General features: G+C 39.0%; 1 protein-coding gene and 1 long non-coding RNA gene across 4 annotated transcripts in view; one reads left to right on the top strand and one right to left on the bottom strand.

The window, feature by feature from the left end:
* Positions 1-702: 702 nt before the first annotated feature.
* LOC129120245 (Y+L amino acid transporter 2-like) lies at positions 703-12,652 on the top strand. The gene is made up of 9 exons (XM_054632687.2): positions 703-1,642; positions 2,895-3,020; positions 5,641-5,785; positions 6,644-6,767; positions 7,502-7,605; positions 7,879-7,975; positions 9,008-9,157; positions 11,395-11,578; positions 12,280-12,652. Exons 1-9 carry the CDS (start codon positions 1,141-1,143, stop codon positions 12,369-12,371), a joined length of 1,524 nt encoding a protein of 507 aa, XP_054488662.2. The 5' UTR covers positions 703-1,140; the 3' UTR covers positions 12,372-12,652.
* A 134-nt stretch (positions 12,653-12,786) lies between these two features.
* Positions 12,787-26,887, bottom strand: part of LOC143695481 (uncharacterized) — a 32,870-nt gene continuing 18,769 nt past the window's right edge. The window contains exons 3-6 of one of the 3 annotated variants that reach the window (XR_013184706.1): positions 25,358-25,424; positions 21,696-21,887; positions 20,506-20,627; positions 12,787-19,299 (exon numbers count right to left, since the gene is read on the bottom strand). This is a non-coding gene — a long non-coding RNA (uncharacterized LOC143695481). The other 2 variants (XR_013184708.1, XR_013184705.1) reach the window with 2 other exon arrangements.

The raw sequence follows: 26,887 nt of genomic DNA, 5'->3' as shown, positions 1-26,887 counted from the left end.
CACGTCTAACAACACAAATTTATGAATCACGTGTAATGTGTAAATGTAATGTGCAAACATTTGTAATCAAATGGGTTTTGTTTAGCCAGTGTTGCATGGATGAGCTTTGTTCTACTCAGGGAACTTGGATCTAGATCATAGGATTTTAAGGAAATTATCTTCAGAAGTGCTTTAGAATGTGTGTGGAGGGGAGAAGGGAAGGAGAAACAGATGTCTTTTGAGACAGATACCAAAAATTAGTCATTGGTCTAAGCCCCCTTACATCAGCAGGACCCAAGAACTGAGGCAGTCACTGCAGTCCTGGGTTCCTCGGCCCCAGAGCGGTGCAGGTGTGCACAAGGCAGACTGACCCATGGAGCTGTGAGTCAGGTCCTGCTCCCCAGCTCCCAGCACACTTGGATCTGGTCCTGTGAGCACCAGAGGGAGATGCTTTTACAGGCATGTTTTGTTGGACTCTTACACAGAAATGTTCCAGGGACAGAGTGTTCCAGACTCAATCCCTGTGAATGTTAGTGGCTTCTCCTGAGTTAAGTGAGGTTAATAGCTAACCAAGCTGCATTATTCACCGCAGTAGTAAAAGATTTTTTTACCCTCATATTAACATTTATTTTGTGAGATTAGAGGTTTTGAGGCTCTTTTTCTGTCTTTTCTCTGGAGCTCCCCAGCAGAACAGTTTTCAAGTGAATGTCATTTGATAAAACAAATAATAATGAAATTAAAATTCTTTGTGAGATAAAAACAAATTTTAGCAAGAGGTATTCTTGTAGAAGATACTCCAGCTGTATTAGAACGTGTTTCTAGGGATACAGTGTCTCCTTCTTCCTTAAAATATTTTCAATAACATAGCATAGAATTACAATTCAAGACAAATAATAATGGTGAACTGAGAGTTAACAAAAGCTTCAGAATCTATAACCAAAGACAGTGGCCTCATATTTATGCATTGGAAAGGTATGTAACCGTGAAAGTTAAAAAACTTCACTAGTGTGCTGTTCCTGAACTGCAAGATAAAATCAGGCAAAATAGTTGTTCTTTGTATCTTTTATGCCTTGTATGTTAATTATATTATCCATGTCTCTGATGCCACATGCATTACAGAAGATGTTCTCTCCTTTTGTTTTCAGGTAACCTGTTTGGAAGATGCCAACCCCTTGGCAAAAATGCTGCAATAAAAAGTCCAGAACTGAGAATGCAAAAGCTGAAATGGACAATATGGCAGAGACAAGTGAAAAAATGCAGATGAAAAAAGAAATCACATTACTAAATGGAGTTTCTTTAATTGTAGGGAACATGATTGGCTCTGGCATATTTGTATCACCCCGAGGTGTTTTAATGTATAGTGCTTCCTACGGACTCTCACTGATCATCTGGGCACTTGGTGGGATTTTTTCCCTGTTTGGAGCTTTGTGTTACGTGGAACTGGGAACATCCATCATAAAATCTGGAGGCAGTTATGCCTATATTCTGGAGGCATTTGGGGCCTTTGTGGCCTTCATTAGACTCTGGTCTTCCTTGCTAATTATCGAACCAACAACTCAGGCAGTGATAGCAATCACATTTGCTAACTACATTGTTCAGCCAATTTTTCCCCACTGTGAGCCGCCGTATGACGCAGTCAGGTTGATTGCAGCTGCGTGTGTTTGTAAGTAGTGATTGCCAGAAGTTAAGAACTGTAATTATACGTGGTCAGAGGTTTTTCTAAGTTTCTATTTCTTTGCATTCTGTGAAAATAATTATTACCTATCAAAAACATGTTCTTAAGAACTAATAATCTTTTATTCATATGTATTGTGTTTGGAGCTGGTATTACTAGAGGGGAGAGGAGAATTACAACAATTTGGCAGGGAGAAATTGTGACTGCTGATTAAAGGTACATGTATGTCTATGCTTTACTGGTCTAACTGGCTGATAGGACACTGTCACATGCACAGATTAATTTATGAAAATGAAGACAAGTTCTTTGAGCCTATGTGGTTGTATGCTAGTGCCCTTACTATATAGAATGATTTCTAAATTATTTTCATTTTGAGAATTACAAAACCCTTTTTCTTCCTTTCAAAACTGAAGTATAGATTATAGGCAGGTCAAGGAAACAGAAGCAAAGACCAACAAGACTTCTAGATAAGAAAAATCCCACTTTGATCTATGCTTGAGAGCACTCTAGGTGACCATGCTACATTTGTTCTGCTCTCTTCTCCAGCAGCTGGGCTTCATACCTGGTACCAATGCACACCATCACCTTTCCTCATCTATCTCTGTTTTGAATCATGGGATTGCAAGAGGGAGAAGTTGCCCGTGTTGCCCTGTGTGTGTGCTAGAGTGAGAGCAGATGGGCACATGGCTCAGCCCCTGGCTGGACCTGCTGCCAGCTGAGGGACAAGCCTGACTGCAGAGAATTTGGGGAAAGGAGGAAACTTCTAAGCCATGAGCACAGAGTAATAGCACACTGGCCTGGCTCAATTCAGTATCTTCTCACAGCATGCAAACTATGTTTGTGCAGCAGTTGTCCTTATTCTGTACTAAAACTAGAGCTTAACTCAGCAGGAAGAAATTTTTGATATACAGGATATAAAGAAATACTATCATTTGCATGTAAATAGCTCTTGTTGAGTTTAATAAAATTTAAATATTATTTAAAAGGAGAAGGAGCTAGTCCTAAAGTTCAAAAATTGATGTGTTTTGTCTTACCCACTGTCATGAAAACAGAAAATCATTGTGTAAATTTTAAACCAGGTATTTCATTTTACTGAATCTGGGTGGTCCTGAAGTGGTGAAATTTGATTCAGTTTTACTCCTTGAAAGAGAAGTGGTATATGGATAGATGGGTTTGAAATATGACTTAAGTGGTGCTAAACATCCAGGGCTCCTTTCATGCATATTCTATTTCTCTGCAGGTTCCTTAACATTTATTAACTGTGTTAATGTAAAGTGGGGTACCCGTGTACAAGATATTTTCACATATGCCAAAGTCATGGCTCTAATCTTGGTGATATCTGTTGGCCTTTACAAAATTGGCAAAGGTAAGAATCATTTTCATTTACCTAAATTCTATTAAATGAATCATATATGATGATTTCAAAATGCATGTAGAGAGATCTTTAACACTTACATATGAAGTGTTTCTTATTCTGGGAAAAAAAAAGTCTGCCATAGGAAGATCAGATGTATTTTATGGCTTGTTAAGCAATAGGAGATTAATTATTCAGGCCAAGTCCTGTGCTGCTTGGTCTGAATAGCAAATAGCAGCTGAATTAACATCACTTTACTGCTGAGTAGTTAAAGTCAGCCTCGGTGTCTAACTCATGCATTACTACAGGACAGGGAAACAGAAATTGCATTGCTCCTCACAGTTCCCTCCACACCATTCTCCCCCCACCTCACCCCACTGGCACCACCCCCAGCCACAGCACCCTGCCCAGAAGAGAACCAGGTCAATCATAGCTGGCATTTGTGGGAGGGCATCTTTGTTCCTAGAAACGGAGGAGAAGACTGCAAGAGTGCAGTTCTGTGAATCACTGTGGCATGGTGCTACTGAAAGGCATCACAGGGCAGATGAGCCACCTCCTATCAGCAATAACTGGACTGAACTGAGCACACTGCAAAGCTGGAGAGCAGTTTATTCTGCTGCTACCTCAGAGCTTTGCATATAGCAATAGATTTGATTTTATTAATTTGGGCCTCTGGTACAGTGAATTCTCCTCTAGTTCTAGCTCTGCTGCTTAGATTACTAAGGTTTTTACATTTTCATTTTCTTTGAAATTCTTAAATTGCATAGCCTTTATCTTTATTCCATTGAAATAAAGGTGGTTTTCCCTCTCCAGTTTAGGAATTATCTTTTTCTCCTGCTAAATTAGCTGATAAAACCTAACAAGCATGCTTTCTTTTCCATGTTTGCTGGCCTCCTCCTTTCCTTGGCTGCAGTTGCATCAGGTGTTACACTATAAAGCTACATTAGACTTTAGGAAAGCTTTCTTGTTTAGCCATTACCTCTGCATGTCAGTTGTCACCAGCTGGTTGGAGTCTAAAGGAACGTGGACAACCAAACCCAGCCCTAAGGGCAGAGAGGTGAAGATTCAGAGAAGAAGCATTGCTTAAGGGTCACAGTTGCATGAAGGAGTAGTTCCCCTCATAAAACTGCTGCAGTTTTGCAAAAGTGTGATTCTGTGATGTCACCTCTGTAGCAGCACCGCCCCTGCTTTCAAATTGCCTCCTTCAAAATTGCCTCCCCTCCTGCTCACTGGTGTGCTGCTGGATGCAGGGGCTGCTCCCTCTGGTCCCACATACTGCTCATTTTGTTTCCTCTGCATTGCTCTGTGGGCTCAGGGAGGGTTGAAGCATAAAGGGAACATGATGGTGAGGCACACGAAGTGCTGAGAGCTTTTACTGGTAGTAAAGGTCTCATCTCTGCTTTGTTTAAGCAGAACTGAGCACTTAAGTACGGGAAAGTCTGGCAGGAGGAATGATGTCGATGTCTGGAGGAAGCTCTGATCAGGTCAATGACCTTTATAAACTCAGCAGCTGTTTTAATGAAAAGAACAGTTATGATGTTTTAGCCCTGCCACATTCTTTCTAATGTGCTTGGATACACTTCTTGTGTTAAAGGTCTGTAAATATAACTGATTCTGAATATGAACTGTCTTTACCAAAAAAACAAACCAAAAACTCTTCTTGAACATTTTGGATTTTTCTTTCTTTTACCTTCCAACCATTTTCTTCTCCAAAGTATGTGTACATCTCATATCTTCTCTTCTTTGGTTCAAACAATCTCCTGCTCTTCGATGACTGAATTGCATTTGTAGTATGTAAAAACTCCTTAGTTGAATCAGTGCTTTCATTTTACAAAAAAAGACTACAAAAAGACATTACCTTCTTTCCTAATTGAAGTTTCAGCATGTTTCTGTCTTCTTTTAATACTTAACCCACTTTGATTTTCATTAGATGGTAGACTTTCCTTCTGCAATCTCAGTAAGGCCTTTCTTCCCCTTTCCAGCATGTCAGGGAAGGCTTGTGCAGTTTCACTAACATTTGGCCTATTTTGCAGCACTCTGCAGGTTGTCATCTCAACCAATGGAACTTAACTAAAGCAGAATTTTGAAAGGAAAAATTTTTAATTTCATCCCTTAGTTTTGGGGAAGCCCCTTGTGGGTCAGAGCATCCCACTGAAAACTAAAGGAGGTCCCCCTCTAGTGGCCACTAATTCATCTGGGGAAAATAAAAGCACAGCTGTTAGGGAGAGATATGAGACAGATTCGGGAACTGAAACTGGGTTTGCAAAGCGCCTCATCCTGGCTGACAGAGTACTGCATGCCCTCGGTATGGCTCCCTCCTTCGGTAGGGGCAGCAGTAATGTCAGGAGGGGACTCTGTGAATTCTGGTAGAATTACAAAAGTCACATCCAAATAACAAACGTGTGAAAATGTTCTCTTTTCTCCCTGTGCAAGTGTAGCTGTCTGAACATCTGGTTGAAACTCTCTTGTTTGTTAATTAAAAATGTAAGTTGTGCAGTTTTAGATACAGTAATGAAACCTGGCTGCAGTGGGGTGTTATTTCCTTTTGGTTAGCTGGCACTTGAGGTGTAGTGCCCTTCTAAGTTGCAATCCTTGAAATGTAACAGTCAATTGGCACCTGCCATTTGTACAGGGGAAACTGAAAACCTGAGAGCTCCGTTTGAGGGCTCAGCAACAAACCCAGGGATGATTGCCCTGGCTCTCTACTCTGCCCTCTTCTCCTACTCAGGATGGGACACGCTCAACTATGTCACCGAGGAAATGCAGAATCCTGAGAGGTAAACACAGGCTTTCCCTTTGAACCGCTGACAGGTGATGGCAGGACAAGCCACTCTGTATTTGTTTCTGATTAGCCAAATTATTTTCTCTTCTCAAATGAAGGAGTAAGTAGGAGAACTCTTTCTGATTATTGTGCTCATTTATCACTTATATCACACTAATGAATCATTTACCTGTATATGTGTATTTTACATCTTCCACTTCAGACTACAATTTTTAAAGAAGAAGAACAAATCCCTGCTGGAAGCAAGGAAAGGCAAAGGTGCATCTGGCCCTCTAAAATTCCCTGCATCTCTTCAGTTAGGCAGAATTATTTTTCCTTGACATTTTTTGCCACCAGTAGAGTAAGACTGTGTCAGCTTTGTGGCTTTTATGATGTGATCTTCAGCATTGTTGTTTATGGGCAAATATCATCTCCTCCCTTCTGTAGGGATGTCAGCCCTGTGGGAGTTGGCTTGAGTCAGCCACTCAAGCTGATATAGTCCATCTTGTCTTGGGAACATGCATAGGTTATGAGTCAGGGAAAAAATGCCACAATCAAGAAAATACCTAAGTCTGCACTTAAATCTCATTGTTTCAGAGCTCTCTTACATTGCTGCCTATAACAGACAGTGTATTAAATTTACATGTATGAATGTTTTAAGGGTTTTTTTTTAAAACTTGTGACAGACACACAAGCAACAAACTAAGCTTTTTATGGCATTGTTTCACACATGGCTGTGTGTTGTTTTGTAACCCCATGATTCAAAATGATGGATTACAAGACGTGATGGAGGTATCCATTCTGGGAACAATCTTCTATTTAATTATTTATTTTTTAAATAACATGGAATAATTTTTCCATTTTCCTTTTGCAGGAACTTACCTCTTTCTATTGCAATTTCAATGCCTATTGTAGCTATTATTTACTTATTGACTAATATAGCATACTATGTAGTGTTGGACATATCGGCTCTCCTCACAAGTGATGCGGTGGCTGTGGTAAGTTGTGGAACATAAACAAAAGACACTACAGGAAAATTTCAGGTAGCATGGCAGCATTTCAGCTTGGCAAACAGCTGAAATACTATCATGTTGGAGGCTGCTTGAAAGATTTTTTTCATGTAACAGTACCAGTATATTAGAAGGTGCATATCAAGAATATATCCAATAAATATGCTCTTGAAAAATTGTCTTTTATACTCTGTAAATCCTGCTCTTAACACTACATCATAGGAAAGATGCTTTTGCCAGGACCAAGGAGCTATAGAAAGTCTGGGTTGTTGGAGAACCAGGTTTTTTTGTTATCATTCTAATGTACAGTATGTAATGTTTAATGCTGCACAACCACAGCAATATTTTCAGTGCAGAAGTGTGCACTATAATGTTTTTTTAAAACCTTATCAATATTTTATACAGAAAGAAAATAATAATTCATGGATTACTGCTGTTGGGATTTGTCAGAATACTTTAAAGTCAATACGTCATCCTTTTTTCCATCACTGAATTAATCTAGGCTTAGATTTTTTAAAAAATATTTTTAATGTATCTGCCAATTTTATTTTGATGGTGATTAGCTTTTCCCAATTCTAATTTCCTAAGTCATTATTGGGTGCCACCAAAAAGCATGGGCTATGATGCTACATTTGGGATAATGTGTTTTCATGAGAGTTTCTCAGAATTATCCATATTCCTAACATAGTAGGCCTCACCATCATTTTTTTTTTCTGTTACAGACATTTGCAGGTGAAACCCTTAGTCATGCCAAGTGGATAATTCCTATAGCAGTGGCCATGTCTTGCTATAGTGGCTTAAACTCGTCAATTATTGCAGCATCTCGGTATGGAATAGAAGATTTATTTTAAATAATTGAAGAGGAATCTATAATCTGCCTTCTTTATTAGTTTGGTAATTTTTGCCATGTGAAGTGGTACATTTATGATGGAGGTATTGTCATAATCAGATGTCTTCTCATGATTAGCAACATTTGATAAACTAAAGCCACTTAAGAAGAGAACAGCACTTACAACAGAGTAATAAAAGAATTGTTTCTTTGCTTTGTCAGGAAGCAAAAAGCTCTTCCTGTGGTTGAGTTTCCTTAGTCTTTTTTTAGGCTTTTCTATGTTGGAGCCAGGGAAGGACACCTCCCTGTCAGTCTGAGTTTGATTCATGTGAAGTGCTTCACACCGGTCCCTGCTCTCCTGTTCAACGTAAGTGACACCCAGCCTCGTGCCTGGCTGGGCACTTGGGGTTTGCACCTGAGCTAAAACACCTCTGCTCTGCCCTGGACTTCTCACAGACTTCTCCTGCCCTGGAGACATCTTCTGCATATGCCCACAACTTTTAAACTCATTGAGGGTGTGGGAGTGGTGGTTATTTTTTTTGATCGAGGGGGGTTTCTTCAGTGGAAAGAGAATGGCTTGATTTGTTCATGTGCACTCCAAACAATATTAGTGAGAAGTACAATAGCATTGCTGAGACAACAGAGAATGGCTAAAGATGTAATGGTATAGACAAGAGCTGTTTATGTCTCTTATGTGAGCTTTTAAAGTGTCACTGGAGGAGAATATGTCAGGAACATCTCTTCGACCCTGCCATAGGCTGATGTTCTACAACTGTAGTAATAACAGGAATGACAAAGCTCTTAAAATTAAATTTCTACAATTGGATGCCTATAACGCTGTTGACTTTTTTCCTGTTGCCACTATACAAATGAGATCTTGTGTTATAGAATTACTGGAAATTATTTTCATAAATAATCCATGTATTTAAGCATGCATTTAATTTGGTGTCTGCCATTGCTCTGTTACATATTGTTTATGAATATCATACTCATCCTGCTTGACATCAAAAAATTTACTAAAAATTATAATCTCATTATAAAGACTCTTCTCACAGGAACTCTGTTTGCACTAGCAAGTTGATTTATACTCTCTCAGTATACAACCATTCACATTTTTCATGTGGAAAGGGGAAGTTTTTCTGCTCATCTGTTAAAATAGACATTGAATTCCTGGTGGTTTAGGTCTTTCTCTGCAGGCAGTATACCACACCTGCAGGGCACAGAATTTACTCTAATGGTCTCAGTTTATGAGTAGACTTATATATAAACTCTCAGTTTATGAGTGGACTTTATATGAGCTTAGGAAAAGCTCATATAAATAGGCTGAAACAGATCCGTTTATAATTTTACTCTGTCCTTATTTTCACCTTAAAAAGTCTTTGTTTTTTATTGTTTCTAGGGCTTAATGACTTTGCTTTATCTCCTTGTGGAAGATGTTTTCCTCCTTATTAATTACTACTGCTTCAACTACTGGCTATTTGTGGGTCTATCTATTGCAGGACTAATCTATCTGAGATATACTCAGCCACATAGACCACGACCTGTTAAAGTAAGTAAAAAAGTCAGGAAGAAAGCTCTAAAAGCCACCTAATGCATGTGTTTATATGACCTTTAATATCACAACCATAACAGTACCAGTTATATTATAGATTATTTATTAGCCATAGAAATTCTTTCAAAATACAAGATGAAGGAGCAAAACCCATTAAGAGTCCACAAGAACATCTGTTCTGGAAGTTTTGCTGTGATATTGAAATGATATATACCATTTATTCTTCTTTCATTCAGACTTATTATAATTTTTGTTTCAAAACAAATAAGGAATAAAAAAATGTCTGAGGTTTTTAGCCCATCCTGGGAGAACAGCAGACTCAGTAGAGCTGGTGATGGAAGCTCCAGAGAGGTTAACACTCTGATCAAACCTACATGATTTAACAAACACAGTAAAATCCATCCAAAGCCCCTAAATGTCCACAATTCTGCCCACACAGAAGTTAGCTTAAATTATCAAATATATTTTGAAGGTTCCCTCCCACTGGGTAGTGGTTATAGACAGTAAAGTGCAAGTTTAATGATTGACTTAGAAGAGCATTTGACTATCAGTTAGACAAGGGCGACTGCACAGAAACAAAGTGTGCCTAAAACCTGTTTCTAGTTTTAATCCAGTGATTGTCCAGGAAGCAAGGATGGAAACACACAGCAGGCACACAAAACCTGCACTGCCTCCTGTTTATTGGCTCCATGACCTGCATTTTGGCTCTGCAGTGATGCAGTAAAAATCAAGAGAATTACAAATTAAAACCCCCCAAATATTTCTTCTTTGTCAATCTCTCTTCCTAACTCCTGCATCATTTTTACAAACACCCTTTCTTTCCATTTAAGTGTCACATCCTGATTAATTTTTAAAAAGTTCAAACAAAGGCATAAAATATTCTAAGTATCTCCTGCTAGAAACCTTCCTAATTTTCCACAGCAGACTAAATTTTCCTGAAGCATGTTCACACTCAATTTCCAAACTTTCCCACAAAATATGTGGAAGATAAAGATTAAATCTTGCCTTATTGGCAGTTTTGCCTCTGATTCTACTAAGGATTACGGTCCGATTTTACACAAAGACTGTTTAATTCCTGTCAGCATTTGCCAGCTTAGTCAACACCACAACTCCACATACACCATTTCCTTTTCTGAAATGCAGTAGTTGGTTTTCATCAACTTACATTTTTAACCTTCATAAGGAAAAGAAAAAGTATTTATAACAGTAAATTCTTACTCTCAATTTCAGCTGGAATTCAAATGTCAACACCTGGACCCTTGAGAAGGCTTACTACTAGAGACAGGAAAAATAAAAAGTGAAAAATAAATTCATAAAGAGGTTTTTGAAACCTTCATAGAATCATAAAAAGTCAAGGTTTGGAAGGGACCTCAAAGATCTCCTAGTCCTAACCACCCCTGCCACAGGCAGAGACAATTTCCACCAGACCAGGTTGCTCAAGGATTTGTCCAACCTAGCCTTGAACTACTGCCAGACTTGAGGTATCCACAACCTTCCTGGGCAGCCTGTTCCAGTGTCTCACCACTTTCACAGTGGAGAATTTCTTCCTAATGACTAACCAAAATTTCTCCTCTTTCAGTTTGTACCCATTGTTCCTTATCCTATCACTACAGCCCCTGGTGAAGAATCCCTCTCCAGCTTCCCTGTAGGCGCCCTTAAGACACTGGAAGGTTGCTGTGAGGTGTCCATGCAACCTTTTCTTCTCTTGGCTGAACAGCCCCAGCTTTCTCAGCCTGCTGTTGTAGGGAAGGTGCTCCAGTCTTCTTATCAGCTTCATGGCCCAACTTTCCTTATTTGTCATATGACATTTGTTAAGTGCCCACAAAAAGGGTTGTAAATCAGTCCTTTAGTTCTACAACATCAAGAATATAATTGAAGGTCTAGAGAGGTAGTTCCCAACCAAAAATACACGTAACAATTCTTAACTGAAGTTGGAGAGAAAGCTACCCATTACTTAAAGTACTTCTTTCAAAGGTTGATCTTTTACTAATTGTAAAGGAACTGAGTTTATGCAGGCCTGAAAGAAAATAAAATAGATGTTCAGATATGTACCAAATAAGAGATTCTCAGTAGTGTACACAGAAGTTAATAAATTATGCTGACTGTAAGCAGTCAAAAAGATTCAGTACATTTATTATTGACATGTCTAACTTTAATCTGCAAAGCCTGAATTTTTACAACAGAGTGTTTGTTGCATCTTTTAATAAATGCTGTATTTTTTTTTGTCTTCACAGCTTAGCCTCTTCTTCCCTATAGTATATTGTTTGTGTTCCCTATTCCTGATTATAGTGCCTCTCTACAGTGACACAATCAATTCCCTTATTGGGGTTGGTATTGCCCTCTCAGGCATTCCTGCATATTATTTGGGAGTCTATCTGCCAGTTGAAAAACGACCTAAATGTCTACTTTGGCTCTCTGGTAAGCAACATCATGTTCCAATCACCATGTCAAAACCTTGGTCAGAAGAAGGAAAGAATAATTTTTCCTAAAATCCTTATTTATATGAAGTTTGGCTATGCTTTGGTATGTGGCATGTCTGAGATCATCTGCTTTAGCACATGGTCCTGAAAACAAAACCATGCTCACCTGTACAAAACAGGCCAATATGTAGGTGTCATAACTATGTTGGCTCAATAAAAGCCACGTAGGATTGTGAATACTAAACCTAATCTTTTTAATACCCTGGAAGGCAGAAATACCAGAGCATCTTTGCTTCACTTTCCATCCAAGAATGGAACAATCCAAATCAGAGGAGTGCACAGATTTTCAAAAACAGTGAAATAATTAATTATTGGTTTGAAGGGTAGTTGCCAGTCCTCAAATTCAGGCAGTCTTGAAAAGCAAATCTTTAATATTTTTATTTATTATACTTTGAATTCAGCTATCAATTCAATGAAAATGTTGATGAAAACCTGATTAAACAAGAATTTCAGTTTAATAGCCTTATAGCCTTTAATAGCCTATAAATAGCCTTTAGCTATTTATAACTTATGCCTAATTTTATTGATTAAGGTGTTTCAAGATTTTTCTAATATCTGTGTAGTGTTTTCAAATCCTCAAAATCCAGATGTATGTCTAAGATATATTTAAATTTCTGTCACACATTTTTGCCAGTACAGCTACAACAACGAAGTATGTTCAGATGCTCTTCTACTGTGCTCTGTCAGACCTGGACATTGACGTGGAACCCACAGCAGCTAAGAGTAAATAGAGTTGCCTCAACATTGAGAATTGTGCCTTGACATCTCCTATCTGGAACAATTTTTATCATCTGAAGTTCTCCCCATATGTTCAGTCATACTAGAGTACCAACCACTGTACTGTGCATCAGTTTGATGTCAGTTAAGTTGTGATGGTTTTATAAAACACTCTGTTTTCCAGGATTTCTTTTTAAAATTCTGTTTGTTAATACTGAGTTATCATGCAACATGTTGAAACTATAAAGCACTTTGTTGGAAACGATGAAAGTTTAACAAGAAAGTTTCACAGATATGTATGCTTGGCAGAAGGCTCTTTGAATGTAGAATCTGAGAATGAAATAGAGATGGAAGCAAGTTTTGATATAGAAGAATAATAGATGTCTAAATTGACAGCTGCTGAGCCAGTCGTTACTGGACAACGAAGAAAGCAAAGGTTAAGTCGAGTTAGAAGGGTGTTTTATGACTAGAGCAAAGGATATGTTGACCACAAACAAAAAGATATTTTTACCAAGCAGAAATAGGTCTTAGGAAAAGCAGAAAGATACCATAAGCAAACAAGCATCCCAATGTGGCAAGTCGAAAAAAGATCTAAGAATTTTCCACTGCAAGAAAACTGAAAAACAACTTTAAGTTTAAACTGTAACATACTATGTTGTGATTGGATAGTATTGACCATAATACGGTAATGATAGTAGTTATGATAGGCTATAGGTAATAGTAAAGGTATTAATTGGTAATGTATTAAGATGCTCAGCAAAGAAAAATATATAATGCAATGTAACCAAAACTAAAGGGTCTTCAGGCTTGTCTATAGCTGAAACTGACAGCTGTAAGCATGGCTCTGTCTCCCACAACCCAAGACTGCTTTAAAATCTTGTATACAATAAACAGCATTTTGAAGAGCCGCCTGGAGTCCTGCATCTCTCGTCTCAGGCTCTTACTAATGGCGCCCACATTTTAGTAGGCAAACTCGGACTTTTAGCAGTAAGAGACCTCCTGGTGAACTCAGAAAGAAGAGCCCAAAGGAGGAACAGGCACCTGAAAGGAAGGTGACCGGAGGCTGGACAGGTGTTGCTGCTGGACAGGACCTGGATCGGAGCTCAACGTACGGCACCTGCTCCAAGGAGGACAGCAGGTGAGCACCGGGGAGTCAATGGGGCAGAATGTGTCTGCCAATCAGAGAGATGTGTATCAGCATTTAAAATCTCTAATTAAATCCAGTACAAGTAAATTACCAAAACAAGAGCTTAAAAATCTTCTACCATGGACTGAGACCAACTTCCCAAATGCCGATTCTACAGCTGTTTACCAGAGACCTTTGGGACTCTGTGGGGGTCAAATGATATAATGCTGTTTCTCACCACGACAAAACAGCAGCAGATTTACTCCCCACTTGCTGCGTGCTTGTAGAAATCTTTTCCGGGAAACCCCCTCTGCAGTGCCCTTTCCCCCCACCATTCCACCTGAACCCTCCGTGCCGCCTCTCCAGCCAAGAGAGGGGGGAGGAGGAAGAGGGAGAAGAAAACACCAACTGCAGCTGCAGTAAGAGAGGCAGACCAAACTAAAAGCTACTCTGCCTCAGAGGATGAGAGGGATCCCTTAAATCCAACACCAAATCCTTAAATCCATCACCAATAAACCCCAAAAACCAACCAGATTTGTTTCCAAATAATGCCAGGGCTTCCCCCATGACTGGAGGAGATCTTTTAACCATGTTGCCACCGCCAGCAGGAAGCACTGAGGGACCCACCAAATCATCCCCTAGATCTCTTATGCCTGCAGCTTGCAAAGTTTTAGAGAAAATTACTGATGCACTGCAAAATAGACAAGCACATCGCTATGTTCCAGATAAACCTTTTTCCTTGCAGTTTTAGGAGAAACACTGAGACTGTCCCATCTTTCAATGGGACTCCTCTCAAAATGATCTTTTGCTAATAACTGAATGGGTTTTTCTTGCTTACAGGTCACCAAAGACAATCTTTACATCTTTAGAGATGATTTCTCAAATCATCATCAAAGGCAGAGCAAGGCTTCTTTTTATATCAGGTTGCAAATTTACAATTGTCTATTTACCTATAATTAAATCCTATTTTGATTGGGCCATGCAAAAGTCAGAAGATTTGTTGTATGCCTTGTTAGATTTTCCAGGTGTTTGCTCCATTCATTATCCAGCACACAAATTGATCAAAGCTAAATTATGCTACAAAGAGAAACCCCTTATCAGAGAAGAACCTTTAGAATCTCTTCACTGATGGGCCAGGACAAACACACAAGGCAGTAGTTACATGGCAAAATAAAAATACTAAATCCTGGGAACAAGATGTTCAAAAAGTCAAAGGTTCTCCTCAGATTGTTGAATTGGCAGCAGTGGTAAGAGCATTTCAGCTCTTTCCAGAGCCTTTTAACCTAGTCACTGATTCAGCATACGTTGCTAACACTGTCAAGAGAATTGAAGGATCTGTTTTAAAAGATATTAGGAACAAAAAATTGTGTCTTTTCTCACCTGTCTTTATCAAATTTTGTTACACAGAACTAATCCCTATTTTGTTGCCCACATTAGAGCTCACTCTGGTCTCCCAGGATTTATGGCAGAAGGGAATGCACGAGCTGATGCATTGGCATCAGCAGCATGTGGTGAGGGAGCTGCAGGAGACATTAAAGATTCCACTTCAGTGCTTCCTGCAGCTACCTTGCCTAACATTGTTGAACAAGCTAAATTGAGTCATGCATTTTTTCACCAAAATGCACAGGCGCTCAAGTGAGATTTTCACATTTCCCTAGAGCAAGCACAAGCCATTATACAGGCTTGCCCTGACTGCTAGCTTGTCCAACCTATCCCTTCTACAGGAGCCACCAACCCAAGAGGGTTGGAAAGTTTTCAAAAATGGCAAACAGATGTCACAAAGTACCCTTCTTTTGGGAAATTTAAAAATATCCATGTCTCTGCTGATACCATTTTCAAAAGCAGTTTTTGCTGTACATGTCCATATGTCTGTACTTATAGGAGAAATAGCTAAGCATGTTTGGCAGCATTTTTCACAAGCATTTTCCTCATTAGGTGTCCCTCAAGAAATCAAAACTGATAATGGTCTTTCATATGCTTCACAAGAATTGGCCACATTTTTAAATGACTGGGGTGTTTGCCGTGCATTTGGTATTCCCTATTCTCCCACAAGCCAGGGAATGGTAGGAAGAGCACATCAAACTCTGAAACACATTTTAGATCAACAGAAAGGGGGGAGCCCAGGATATACCTCAAAGGAGATTGAATAAAGCTTTGTATGTTTATAACTTTTTGAATAGCTCTGCAGAAGAGCCTGATCCCCCCATTTACAGATATTTCATGAACAGCAAAAAAGCAAAACTGAAAGAGTACCCCCCAGTTTTAATTAAAAATCTAGAATCAGGACAAAAAGAAGGACCATATGGTCTTATAACATGGGGCAAGGGATTTGCATGTATTTCTACAGATACAGGATTCAAGTGGCTGCCAGCAAAAAACGTGAAACTGCACCACCCATCAAAGCCCATTGATGCTTCCACACCAGCCAGTGACCCTGCAAGTGGAAGCTGAGAAACCGGCACCCAAACATGAGCTACGCAGAATCACCCAGCGAAAATTGTCTGCCAGAAACAGTTCAAGAAAATAATGGAATTTTATTATTATTTGTGTGGGTGAATGCAGCTTTTACCCTTTTGTTTTTATTTTTACAGTGAAGCTTTACCTGTAACTCAACCAAAGATGAATGTTTGGGTTTCTTTAGCCAAGTCTGCAGGCTCTGACACCATCTGCTTATCCAACACAGTCCCCTAATAAAACTCTTTCAACTTGTTTGGTTGGAGTGCCTTTCCCAGAAACTTTTGATAATGTCACTTTTGATAAATATCAGCCATATGACAATCATCACATTTCCCCAACTCCCAGCCTGAGACACCAAACTTATATTGGTAATTATAAAGTTGATAAATCTGACATTCAAGAATTAGAATTTTTAGGCTGATTAACTATGGACACTTGTTACTTGTTTCATTTTGTGGGAAAAAACAGCCCTCATCTAAATGTTACTCCTTATCACCCAGTTTATAGTAATATGACTTGGTGTTGTCAAACTAAGCTTCTTACATATGATGAACCTCACACAGATTGTTTAAACAAACTTCCTATTCGATTTCTTAAGGAATTTAGCTCATCTGTGGAGACAGGGAGACAGGGCAAGGTATTCCCTCAGAACCAGATGGTGGCCCTTGTGCCCTGGGACAACTTACAATAATTGCTCCCAGTGTCAAAAGAGCAATCAAAAAGAAAAATAGAAAAATAAGATCTTCCTTGGGGCATCATTATCACAGCAACTGTGATAGTAAGTTTCACCCTTGGAACTCTGGAAAATCAATTGCTACAAGCATTTTTTTGCCTCAGTTGTCCTCAATTGCACTGAAACAGTTAAACAAATTAGGGTGTTGGCACAGTAAAGAAGTAAACTTTGCTATGATTAGTGATTTCCTGACAGCTGAAGAAGTCAGACATGCCACTTTACAAAATAGAGCTGCTATTGACTTTTTTTTACTAGCACATGGGCATGGCTATGAAGATTTTGAAGGATTGTGTTGTATGAACTTGTCTGATCATTCTACTTCTATTCATAAACAGCTGAAAAACTTAAGAGATTTAGCTAACCAAATTTCAACAGATGAAACATCTTGGCTAGACTGTTTGATGGTTGGAGCTTTGCACCTTGGCTGAAGGAACTTTGTAAAGTAGGCTTGATTATTTTAGTGGTGGTAATTGTAATTATAGTAGTGGTGCCCTCTGTACTTCAATGTGTGAAGAGAATGATGAATAAGAAGATATTTTGTAGCATCTTTGTTGTTCATCAGATTGGGGGAGATGTTGGAAAGGATGAACGTTTGACAAGAAAGTTTAACAGGTATGTATGCTTGGCAGAGAGGTCTCTGAATGTAGAATCTGAGAAAGAAATAGAGATGGAAGCAAGTTTTGATATAGAAGAATAATAGATGTGCAAATTGAGGTTTGCTGAGCTGGTCTTACTGGACAACTAAGAAAGCAAAGGTTATGTCGAGTTGGAAAGAGATTTTATGACTTAGAGCAAAGGATAAGGTGACCACAAACAAAAGGATGTTTTTACCAGGCAGAAAGATACCACAGGAAACAATACATGTCAATGTGGCTAGTATAAAAAAGGTCTAAGAATTTTCCACTGCAAGAAAAACTGAAAAACAATTTTAAGCTTAAACTGTAACATACTATGTTGTGATTGGATAGTATTGACCATAATATGGTAATGATAGTAGTTATGATAGGCTACAGGTAATAGGAAAAGTATAGATTGGTTCTTATGTTTTAAGATGCTCAGCAAATAAAAGTATACAATGCATTGTAGCCAAAACAAAAGGGTCTTCAGGCTTTCTATAACTGGAGCTGACAGCTGTAGACACAGGCTCTGTCACCCAGGACCCTGGACTGTTGTAACATCTTGGATACAATAAACTGCATTTTGAAGAGCCACCTGAAGTCTCACATCTCTTGTCTCAAGCTCTTACTAGCCACACCTGCTGGAGGGAGGGAGGGAAGGAAGGAGGGAGGACAAAAAGAGTTTACACTGGAAGAAAACCTGCTTGATGATGTTTGAAAACATTCTACCTACATGCAGAGCCCAGAGGGGGGAAAAAAGAAAAAGGAAAAGAACATGTACTGGTTTAAAACTGTAATAAATCCTTACTCCATGTAGAAATGCAAAGAGTCATTTAGAAACAGAAGAAGGGCAAATTTGATAGTAATGGTCATACGTTAAAGGACAAGCTGCTGAACCAGATGCCTGATGTGCAAAAGAATTTCAGAACTATTGCAATTCACAGCATGTGTTTGGGTCAGAATATGGTCTTCATAGTGATATTACCTTATTTTTGATTAGACCTTCCTCTTGCCTGTATTGAGCCATCATATGAAGAATCCTGAAAATTGCATCCATCTCTCACTTGCTATCTTAGGATTTCTGTCCTGTCTGTCTCTGAGACTGGGTGATCATGGAAGCAGAATTTAAATTGCCAGTTGAGTCACATTTGACTCCACAAGAGGGAGAACTCCTCTGCCTGGTGCTCTCAGGAAAAAGAGCCTGCTGTTTTCAGATCTTCTGCTTGGAGCAGTAGAACCAGAGCCACGTGCATATTCCTGCCCCCTGCAAAAGTACTGAGATGTACAGGCTTAACTCCAATGTAAAGTGTCACCTACATATTCTGAATAATATGTATCTATAACAACCTGCAGCAAGTCCAATGAAGATGAGGTTAAAGTTCAAACATTCCTCTTTCTTTACAGCATTGCCTCGATGTCTGTAGCAGCAGACAGATTCTTTTCATTCTGGCTGTTTCCAATATGTAACAGCATGAATGAAAAGGATCGAGGACAGACTTTTCAGAATTTCTATATTAACCATAAATAATAAATGAACTAATCATATCTAATAGATAATAAATTAGCTATTTTATGGAAATGAAAAAAATTGTTCTGCTTGAATGTCTGAGTAGTTTTCCATCCTTATACTCCCCTTTTTTCTTCTCTATCTTTTTGTCAGATAAAACTTGTGAAATATCCAAGTCTCTCTGCTATTTGGTAGTGAAGAAATATTTATAAAGACACTCTTTGGAAAATACAATGTTGGTATAAGATTCCTGTTGACCTGCTGCCAATATGATGTCAGTACATGGGCAGCTATAGCCTTTGTTCTATATTTGTTATTTTTCTGTATCACTCTGTTGAATTCACTTCCACTTTAACTGCCTTCTAGAGCAATCCCCTCGCTCTGCTCACTTAGTGGAATACCAAGCCATCCTCACCTTCCATCTCAGCTTATGATATTCATCTGCTGCCAGTAATTCTCTTGATACATGAAGGTACTCTTAATCAGCTCCTCCTAGTAATATCTGCAAGTAAACAGTAGGCACAAAGTGGGCGAGATATCTGTAAGAGGTAGGCAGCAAAAGGTAGCAAAAGGGGAAGGGTATGCAGATTTCAAATTATTTTCTTCATTTTGCTTACTTTACTCCCAGGCAGAGTATCTGCATTAGTTGTTCTGCTTGCTACAAATCCAGATGGTAAAGAAATGGAAGGAGTACAGGGATGATTGCCAGTTTTGTATGGGCAAGGTCAGGAAGGCCAAGATGCAGCTGAAGCTGCATGGGATGCAGCTGAAGGGATGCAAAGGGAAATGAAAGGGTTGCTGCAGGTGTGTCTGCCAGAAAAAGAAGCTTAAAGAAAGCCCCATCCTGGAAACATTCAAGAGCAGCTTGCAGGGGCTCTGAGCAACCTGATCCAGTTGAAGATATCCCTGACCATGGCAGGGTGGTAGGATTCTTAAAAGGTCCTTTCCAACCCAAATTATTTTATGATTCTATGAGTCTGAGTCTATGATTCTTCATTATGGCTGAATTGCTGAGGGGAGCAGAGAGAGCCCTGAGCTCCTGCACTGTAATTCTTTTGTCCTGTTGATATCCATGGCAATAAATTATTAAGTTCCAGTTTAGAGAAAGGATGGGGACTGACAGCTCAGCCTCCTGTGTGGCTGGGAAGATGTATCAGCACAGGCCAGGGTGGCATAGTGCAGCTTCCTGAATACAGCACAGGCAATCAATTTCCACTAATGGTTCAAAGCAGGGTGCTTTTGCAAAATCAGTTCCCTGGAAACAAGACATAGGGCAAAAGATTTTGACATCATCTTCATGGCTTCAACACTCTGGACTCAAGCCATGCTGGTTTTCAGCTGCTGTGTGGCTCTACCACATTGCTTTGGTAGAACAAAATAGGCTGGAACACAAACATGGGCACTAGGAAATAATCAGCCAGGAATGATTTCGGTGTGAAGTAGAGCCACAATATATATTTCTCATCCCTAAGTGCACTTTAGGGCACTGTCAGAGAAATGCTGTGCTCTGGCTGAGCACAAGCATCAGAACAGTCCTGTGGTGCCAGGGAGATCTGAGGATAAATGACAGTAGCTTGAGCAGAGCTGAAGATGACAGCCAGGTAGACAGAGCAATAGTATTGCTGAGGACATGAAGAGGGGTACAAGTAGCTTTCTGCACAAAGGGAACAGACACTCAGCATCCTTCAGCCAGAACAGGAATACTCACACTCTGACATCTACCAGGATATAAATAATCCTAATGAAGTGGCTGCTGCATTGATAGACTGGAGGCTGTCAGCCTTTAAGTGGTGTGAGCTCTCTGTGAGAGCCAGCATGGGTGGGCAGTGCCTGTGGGGAGCAAGGGAGGACAGAGCTGGTATTCAGGCTCTCAAATTAATTAACCTAAAAAAACCCTGCAATCTAATGGAGCAGTGCTGAATTCTTTCCTGTGAGGCCTTTTAGTTTCTCTGTTTATTCTTTAGCTGCATTTCAAACCTTGCACTGCAATAATGGGGCATGGAAAGGGCATTTGTTCAGGTAGGTTTGTTCTTTTATTAGTTACTTTTTGGTTTTAAAAGGAAAAAGTACTATAGAATCAAAAGATTCAAGTTCAGGTTTAACCACAAATACAGAGCAGTTAAAAGCAGAAATGCAATTAACAATTCCAGAATGCAGAGAGCTGATATGGAACAAGGGTAGAAATCAGCAACTGGTGTGGAAGGAAAACATCAACGTTTCTGCAGCAGCTATGCCAGCAGAAAGCCCACAACAGTTTTAGAATGCCATATGCCTGGTTTTTTTTTTTCTTTCTCCTTTCATATACCAACAGTTTACTCCTTTTTGTTTTCTTTCCCTTGCTTTTCCCTTACTCTTCCTTTCCTTACCGTTTCACTGCCATAACTAGAATTCACATGAGAGTGATTTTACTTTGTACAGAAGTATTAAGGACAGCAATTTCTTCTCATTGCCTCCTTTTTCCCCTCCTCCCCCTCAAGATTTGCTTTAATGACTTGTCCTAATTAAGTTTGAAAAAATTCTTTATTATGTTCCCAGATTTTCTGTGGTATGATCACTTAAACCTGTAAATTATAATTGCAGATTTGGTACCCATGCAGACTGATTATTATAATTAGTACCTGCTACCTCCCTTTTAGCTTTCATTACATCTGTGCACTCAAGGAAGCTAAGACAGTTACATTTTAGGAATAAACAGGATACAAAAAATAATATGTTTGCCTTTCAAGTGTTTATTGCTTTCATATAATACCATTAACTATTAAAAAGAGAACCTGCTGAGTACTATCTGGGTATGGTAAGAATTAGACCACAGTTTGAAATTAAAAAATACTTCTGAGCACATTACAAATGGACCAAAAATCAAGCCAATGTTTGTGGGGTCAAAATGAGCTATGTTACCTGAAAACTTGATTAAATATATTTTCAAAAACAGCTCTGCCTTGCTGTTGCATTGATAAATCCAGTGCTTTTCACTGAAAAGATGAGTGATGGATGGTACAGGCCTTCTTTCAGTAACTTAGCTTCCTTGAAGTCTTCCATGTAATGAAGAGAACTGTACGAGATCTGAGTTAAAGAACTTGTAGGAATGCCCTGCAAAGCAGAAAAAAAAATCAATACAAATTGATCTGAGTTTGGTCTAGCAAGGAAAGGATAAAAAGAAAAGTGAAACAAGGCTCTGAAACAGTCAAAATAGACTGGTTGACAAACACCATTAAAATTGCCACTCTTTTTCATAAAAATCATGCTCTTGTAAAAAGTGTTGGACATGAAAAATTAATCAAGTAATCTTCACAGAATTTGGCTAAAGATTTAATTGGTGAAAATTTAAGATTTTTTTCCTTTCATTCACTCTGAACTTGGGTAAAAGGGTAGAAGAAAAGTTATTGAATTAGAAAATTATTTTAAGCTGTGATATTTTTAATTACCAGCACATCACTGATGATGGGTAAAAATAGGAGCCCATTTTCATCTGCTATAAATGGCAGAAATCAATACAAATTGACATTATTCTCTTGCCATCTAATAGTATGTAAAACCAAGACACGAAGATTTAATTTATAACTTTTTTTGGCTTTGTCTTTGATTGCTTGTTGTACCTCTTGTGCACTACCATTTCATTCACAACAGCACTTAGATCCCACCTTAAAGGTTTTAAAATGTTACTGACTTTGTATCTGTATCTTCATTAACCTATCTGATTTAACTCCAAACTTTTATCAAACCTAGCCTGACAATTTTGCCCTGCATTCTTATTTCTGAAGGTGTTTTACATTTCTGTCTGTATTCAGTCTTAGGAGATGCAGATTTGCCAGTGGAATGGAGAGCTGCAAAGGCCTTCTATTGCCCTTGCCAACACATTGTTTCCAGCATCAAGTTTCTCTTATTTAGTTCTGTGCAGATTTGATTCAGATGTGGTTTTTCTTCCTCAGAATGGGAGAATCATAGAATCATTTATGTTGGAAAACAACACTAAGATCATCAAGTCCAACTGTTAATCAAGAATTACCACTGAACCCTGTCCCTAAGAACAATGCCTTCTATCTTTTAAATAACTCCAGGGATGGTGACTCCACCATCTCCCTGGGAAGCCTGTTTCATTTTAATAAAATTAAAATGCAATACATAAAATTCATGAAATGATAAAAGAAAATAAGTGAGAACTACACTACTACTACTACGTAGTACCAATATGTACTGTTTCTATAAAAGAGAGATATAAATAAAATGTAGAAATGTACATTTCAGCTACTGCTATTGAGCAAACCATTTAATCCTACTGGTGAAATAGTTCTTGGTACCAGCACTAACTCTGCCCTGTGGCTGTTTTATGTGGTGCATTCACAGGCTAGTGCAGCTTTCCCAGTGCAATGATAACAGAGACATTCTGCAACTCATCCAGCAGAGCTCAGCGAAGCAGTACTGTGCTCTCCCTTCCACATTTCCTTTTCTGTGCAGCTATTCTCCCTTCCTAGGGAGCTTGGAAGGAATCTACCTGCTTCCCCTACCGTTTCTGTCTTGGTTTCCTCATTCCTCCTTGCCCTGATGCCTGTCAGCTATCGCATCATTCTCTATCCAGCTGTTTTTCAGCCCTCCTCTCCCCTTTCACCCAGTCTAGTTTACAAGCTCTGTGGGATGTGGAAGCATTGCACTTATGATTGTTGCAAGCCTATTGTTTATAATGCAGGCAGTCTTCTTAAGCTATTTGCAAATTCAAAATTCACTGTGTTGTTGCATATTCACAAACCTTCAGCTAAAAAGCATTCCTGACTGTTGTTGTAAACATCAGTTCACACCAGGGACATAAGAAATCACCTCCAGGAAAGAAATTGTTTCCACTGGTGATCATGCTACTTTAAAAGGACAGAGACCCTGTTCCATCACAGAATATGGACATACTATGGACACGTTGTCTAGATTAATTTCAAGCTGTGATAGCATAGACTGTGTCAAGCTTTTCACAATGGGTAATGTGCTAAAAAAATTAGAATCAGAGGAGTGAAATCTGCTGAAAGATTTATTTTAGCTGTTTTTCCCTAAGGAGCAGCCATGTCCTGCAATGCTGTGGAGGGAGCTCTCCTACAACAACTGGCACAGAGTGGAAAGTTCCCTTTGCAACCCAGGGAGGGCCACTGCTGGGACCAGATGAAAGAGAAGCAATGACAGCCTGGAGAGGTGGGAGGGGAAAAGTCCAACTGCCAGGGAAGAAGGGGACACAGGGCTAGCAGGTCCCCACAAGTGAACCACAGAGCCATACCAGCCCTTGCTGGAAATGGGTGGCCATCCCAGTCCAGATGAGAGCATTCAGAATGGATTTGCACTCTAAGAAGGGCCATGTTATTTAAAATTAATTAAAATACTAAATAATGAAGCTGGACTTGTGCTAATAAATGGTAAAAATTGGCTGAGAAAGGCCTGATATCCACTTGTCTACAGTACAGTTGCCTTCAGAAAGAACTAGGCTGCTAGGTCATGGAGCTTGGTTTACTGATTGTATAGATGCTGACTTACTCAACTAATTAAAATCCTCATTAGTGAACTTAACTGAAAATCTGCAATTTCCAGGTCAGGCTTCTGTCTGCATTCATTTGTCTGATCCTGGGGTTAAAGCACATGGACTCAATAGCAGAAAATAGCTCTTCCCAGCTACTTCACTCTCTTCTGGTGCGTCCTTGACAAGACACTTGATCTATTTGACTTTCTTTGCCAGGTTGTAAATGTGAAGGCAAGAACTTCCCACTTGTCAGACACACAGAAGCTAATTTCTTAGCCTTTGAAAAATAAAGTGTCTGATAAAAAGGTGTCAGTTGTATTTATTTAGTCACTGACATTAGTCTGAGCAGTGTGTAAACATAAAGAGGGTGACTGGCTAAGTGCCCTGAAGACTTTGTGTTGCAGCAGACCTTAAGCTGTTTACACACAAGTTGCAATAGCACTCTGAAAACCCGTGACTGAGATACCCAGCAGTAATATTGTTGTGTGCAGGCAATACAGACTAGCTTGGTTAAACAGGGAGAGTGAAGGATTTGCACACAGAGGTGTGCAAGATGAACACTGTTGAAAGTCAAGTACTGAGTCATCAGCTTCCCCAAAGCACATTGATGAAATAAGTTTTCCATGGCTTGCCATGTTTTTAAAAAAGGGAGAGTGAAGGATTTGCACACAGAGGTGTGCAAGATGAACACTGTTGAAAGTCAAGTACTGAGTCATCAGCTTCCCCAAAGCACATTGATGAAATAAGTTTTCCATGGCTTGCCATGTCTTTAAAGGTGTGAACAGACCTCTGTTCTTCAGGTAATCAGTTCACAGTACAGTGTGGCTGCAGTGCACTTCAAGACTTCTGCCTTTAAACAGATTATTCTGAGCCAGTATAGTAAATACAACTGCCAAAATTTATGCTGATTGAAATAAATGAATGTCTGTTAAAGCTGAATGTAGCTACAAAAAACAGAAATGGTACACTTGAGTTTATGCCCTCTACCTCCTCCTCATTCTCTCAGGAACAAAGATTAAACTGGGTCTAAGAACATTTGAAAAATTTGTGTCTGTGGTGAAAATCTTACCCTGTTATCTTGTCACCAAGGATGTTTTGCAGTTTGTTTCACCTATATTTGAATGTGTAGTCTACAGCTGCAAACACAAAAAACAAAATAGTGAAGAAATCTTTCCTTATTTTTTAAATACTGTATGTTTATAATGTGTAAAATCCCATTAAACCTTGCTGATTAATACTTCATTTTCTACTTTAGAATTATTATTTATTATTATTAATTAATAATGGCAAAATGCTAGTGTAAATTGCATTTCTCTAGAAAATAAATTTTTACCAGTTACTTTACTGGAGAATTGCATAGTATTCTCAGCTAATAACAAAATTACATGCTTTCTGTTGTTTTCTAAACATTGGGAAAAAAAGCCCTTTTCCAGATGACAAATCCTAATACTTAATAAACTTATAAGAGGTCATCTGGAATTAAACCATTTTTCTGCATCCCATGTAGGATATAATGACCCAGACATATTCTGAAAAATGATTTCATATTCTGAATGATGATTTCATAGACCAAAGAGAAATATCACTCAGGGAGGTGATGGCTTTTGAGCACAGTGGTGACTGGGGGAAAGCATGAGAGGACCCTCAAAGGTGTCCCCGGGGGGGGGAGAGCCTCTGCAGGTATGTTCTTAGGGGCTGCTGCTCTTCAGACATTTTGTCTTCCACAAAAGACTAAGAATTTATCTCACATTATACTTTGTATTGAACATACACCATTACAAATGGCTTTCCATAATATATGTCTTTACTGGGAAAGGATGAAACAATTCTGGTAGAGCCAGCTGGAAGGTATAGAAAACACTGTGGGAAGTTTTGACATGAAAGAAGACAAATTTAAAACAAAAGGTTTCTGCTCAATATTTTACAATCAGACTATGAAGTACAGGTCACAAGAGCCTTTATTCTTAAATTAGTATCCTCTAAATGCTGAAAACACCAGCATATGATGCCATTATTAAAACCGCAGGCTTTTTCATGTTTCCTGTGATCTTGAAGGATGAAAAAAAAAAGAAAGGCATTTTGGAAATATATTGTTCTAGCTGCAAATAAGGCAGTTGCACACTATGAATTGCTTTTGAAGTGTCTGGCTTCTAGTGAGAAGTAGAGAGAGAAACAACTTCAAGTTCAGGAAGCACTGGACATCAAGAACTGCTGCAATGCTCCATGCTCCTTTTTTACTTTTATTATTTTATTTTCCCATGAAGAAGTGTTACCTTTATCTTCTCAAAACTCATGGTCTATCTGAATGCAATCTCTCCTTTCCACTCTTTTCAACCAATGAAGACTTAGAAAAAATTCTGCCCCAACTGCAAGTTCCTTAGATCCTTCTCTCAGATGGGACACAGCCAGAACATTTTCACTGCCCTTTGCCAAATAATTACAAGCTCTTTTCCCTTGTGCTCCCCTAAGAAATATGATGCTTTGTGGAAGTTTTCCTGAAAAGCACTGTCATCTCCAAACCCTGAAAAATTACAAGTACTCATAGCATCACTTCAGTACATTTTCCAATGTTTAATACTAAATAATATTGCTGATATTA

Source organism: Agelaius phoeniceus, chromosome 1 (assembly GCF_051311805.1).
Source record: "Agelaius phoeniceus isolate bAgePho1 chromosome 1, bAgePho1.hap1, whole genome shotgun sequence".
Lineage (NCBI taxonomy): Eukaryota > Metazoa > Chordata > Aves > Passeriformes > Icteridae > Agelaius > Agelaius phoeniceus.
Note: the sequence above shows the minus strand (reverse complement) of the source record. Positions and strands in the feature narration are given on the sequence as shown.

Excerpts from the sequence above, each read along its gene's own strand:
- LOC129120245 (XM_054632687.2), top strand. The coding sequence starts at position 1,141 with ATGCCAACCCCTTGGCAAAAATGCTGCAATAAAAAGTCCAGAACTGAG. Across the intron at positions 1,643-2,894 it reads GATTGCAGCTGCGTGTGTTT|GTTCCTTAACATTTATTAAC; the intron begins GTAAGTAGTGAT and ends ATTTCTCTGCAG. Across the intron at positions 9,158-11,394 it reads ATAGACCACGACCTGTTAAA|CTTAGCCTCTTCTTCCCTAT; the intron begins GTAAGTAAAAAA and ends TTGTCTTCACAG.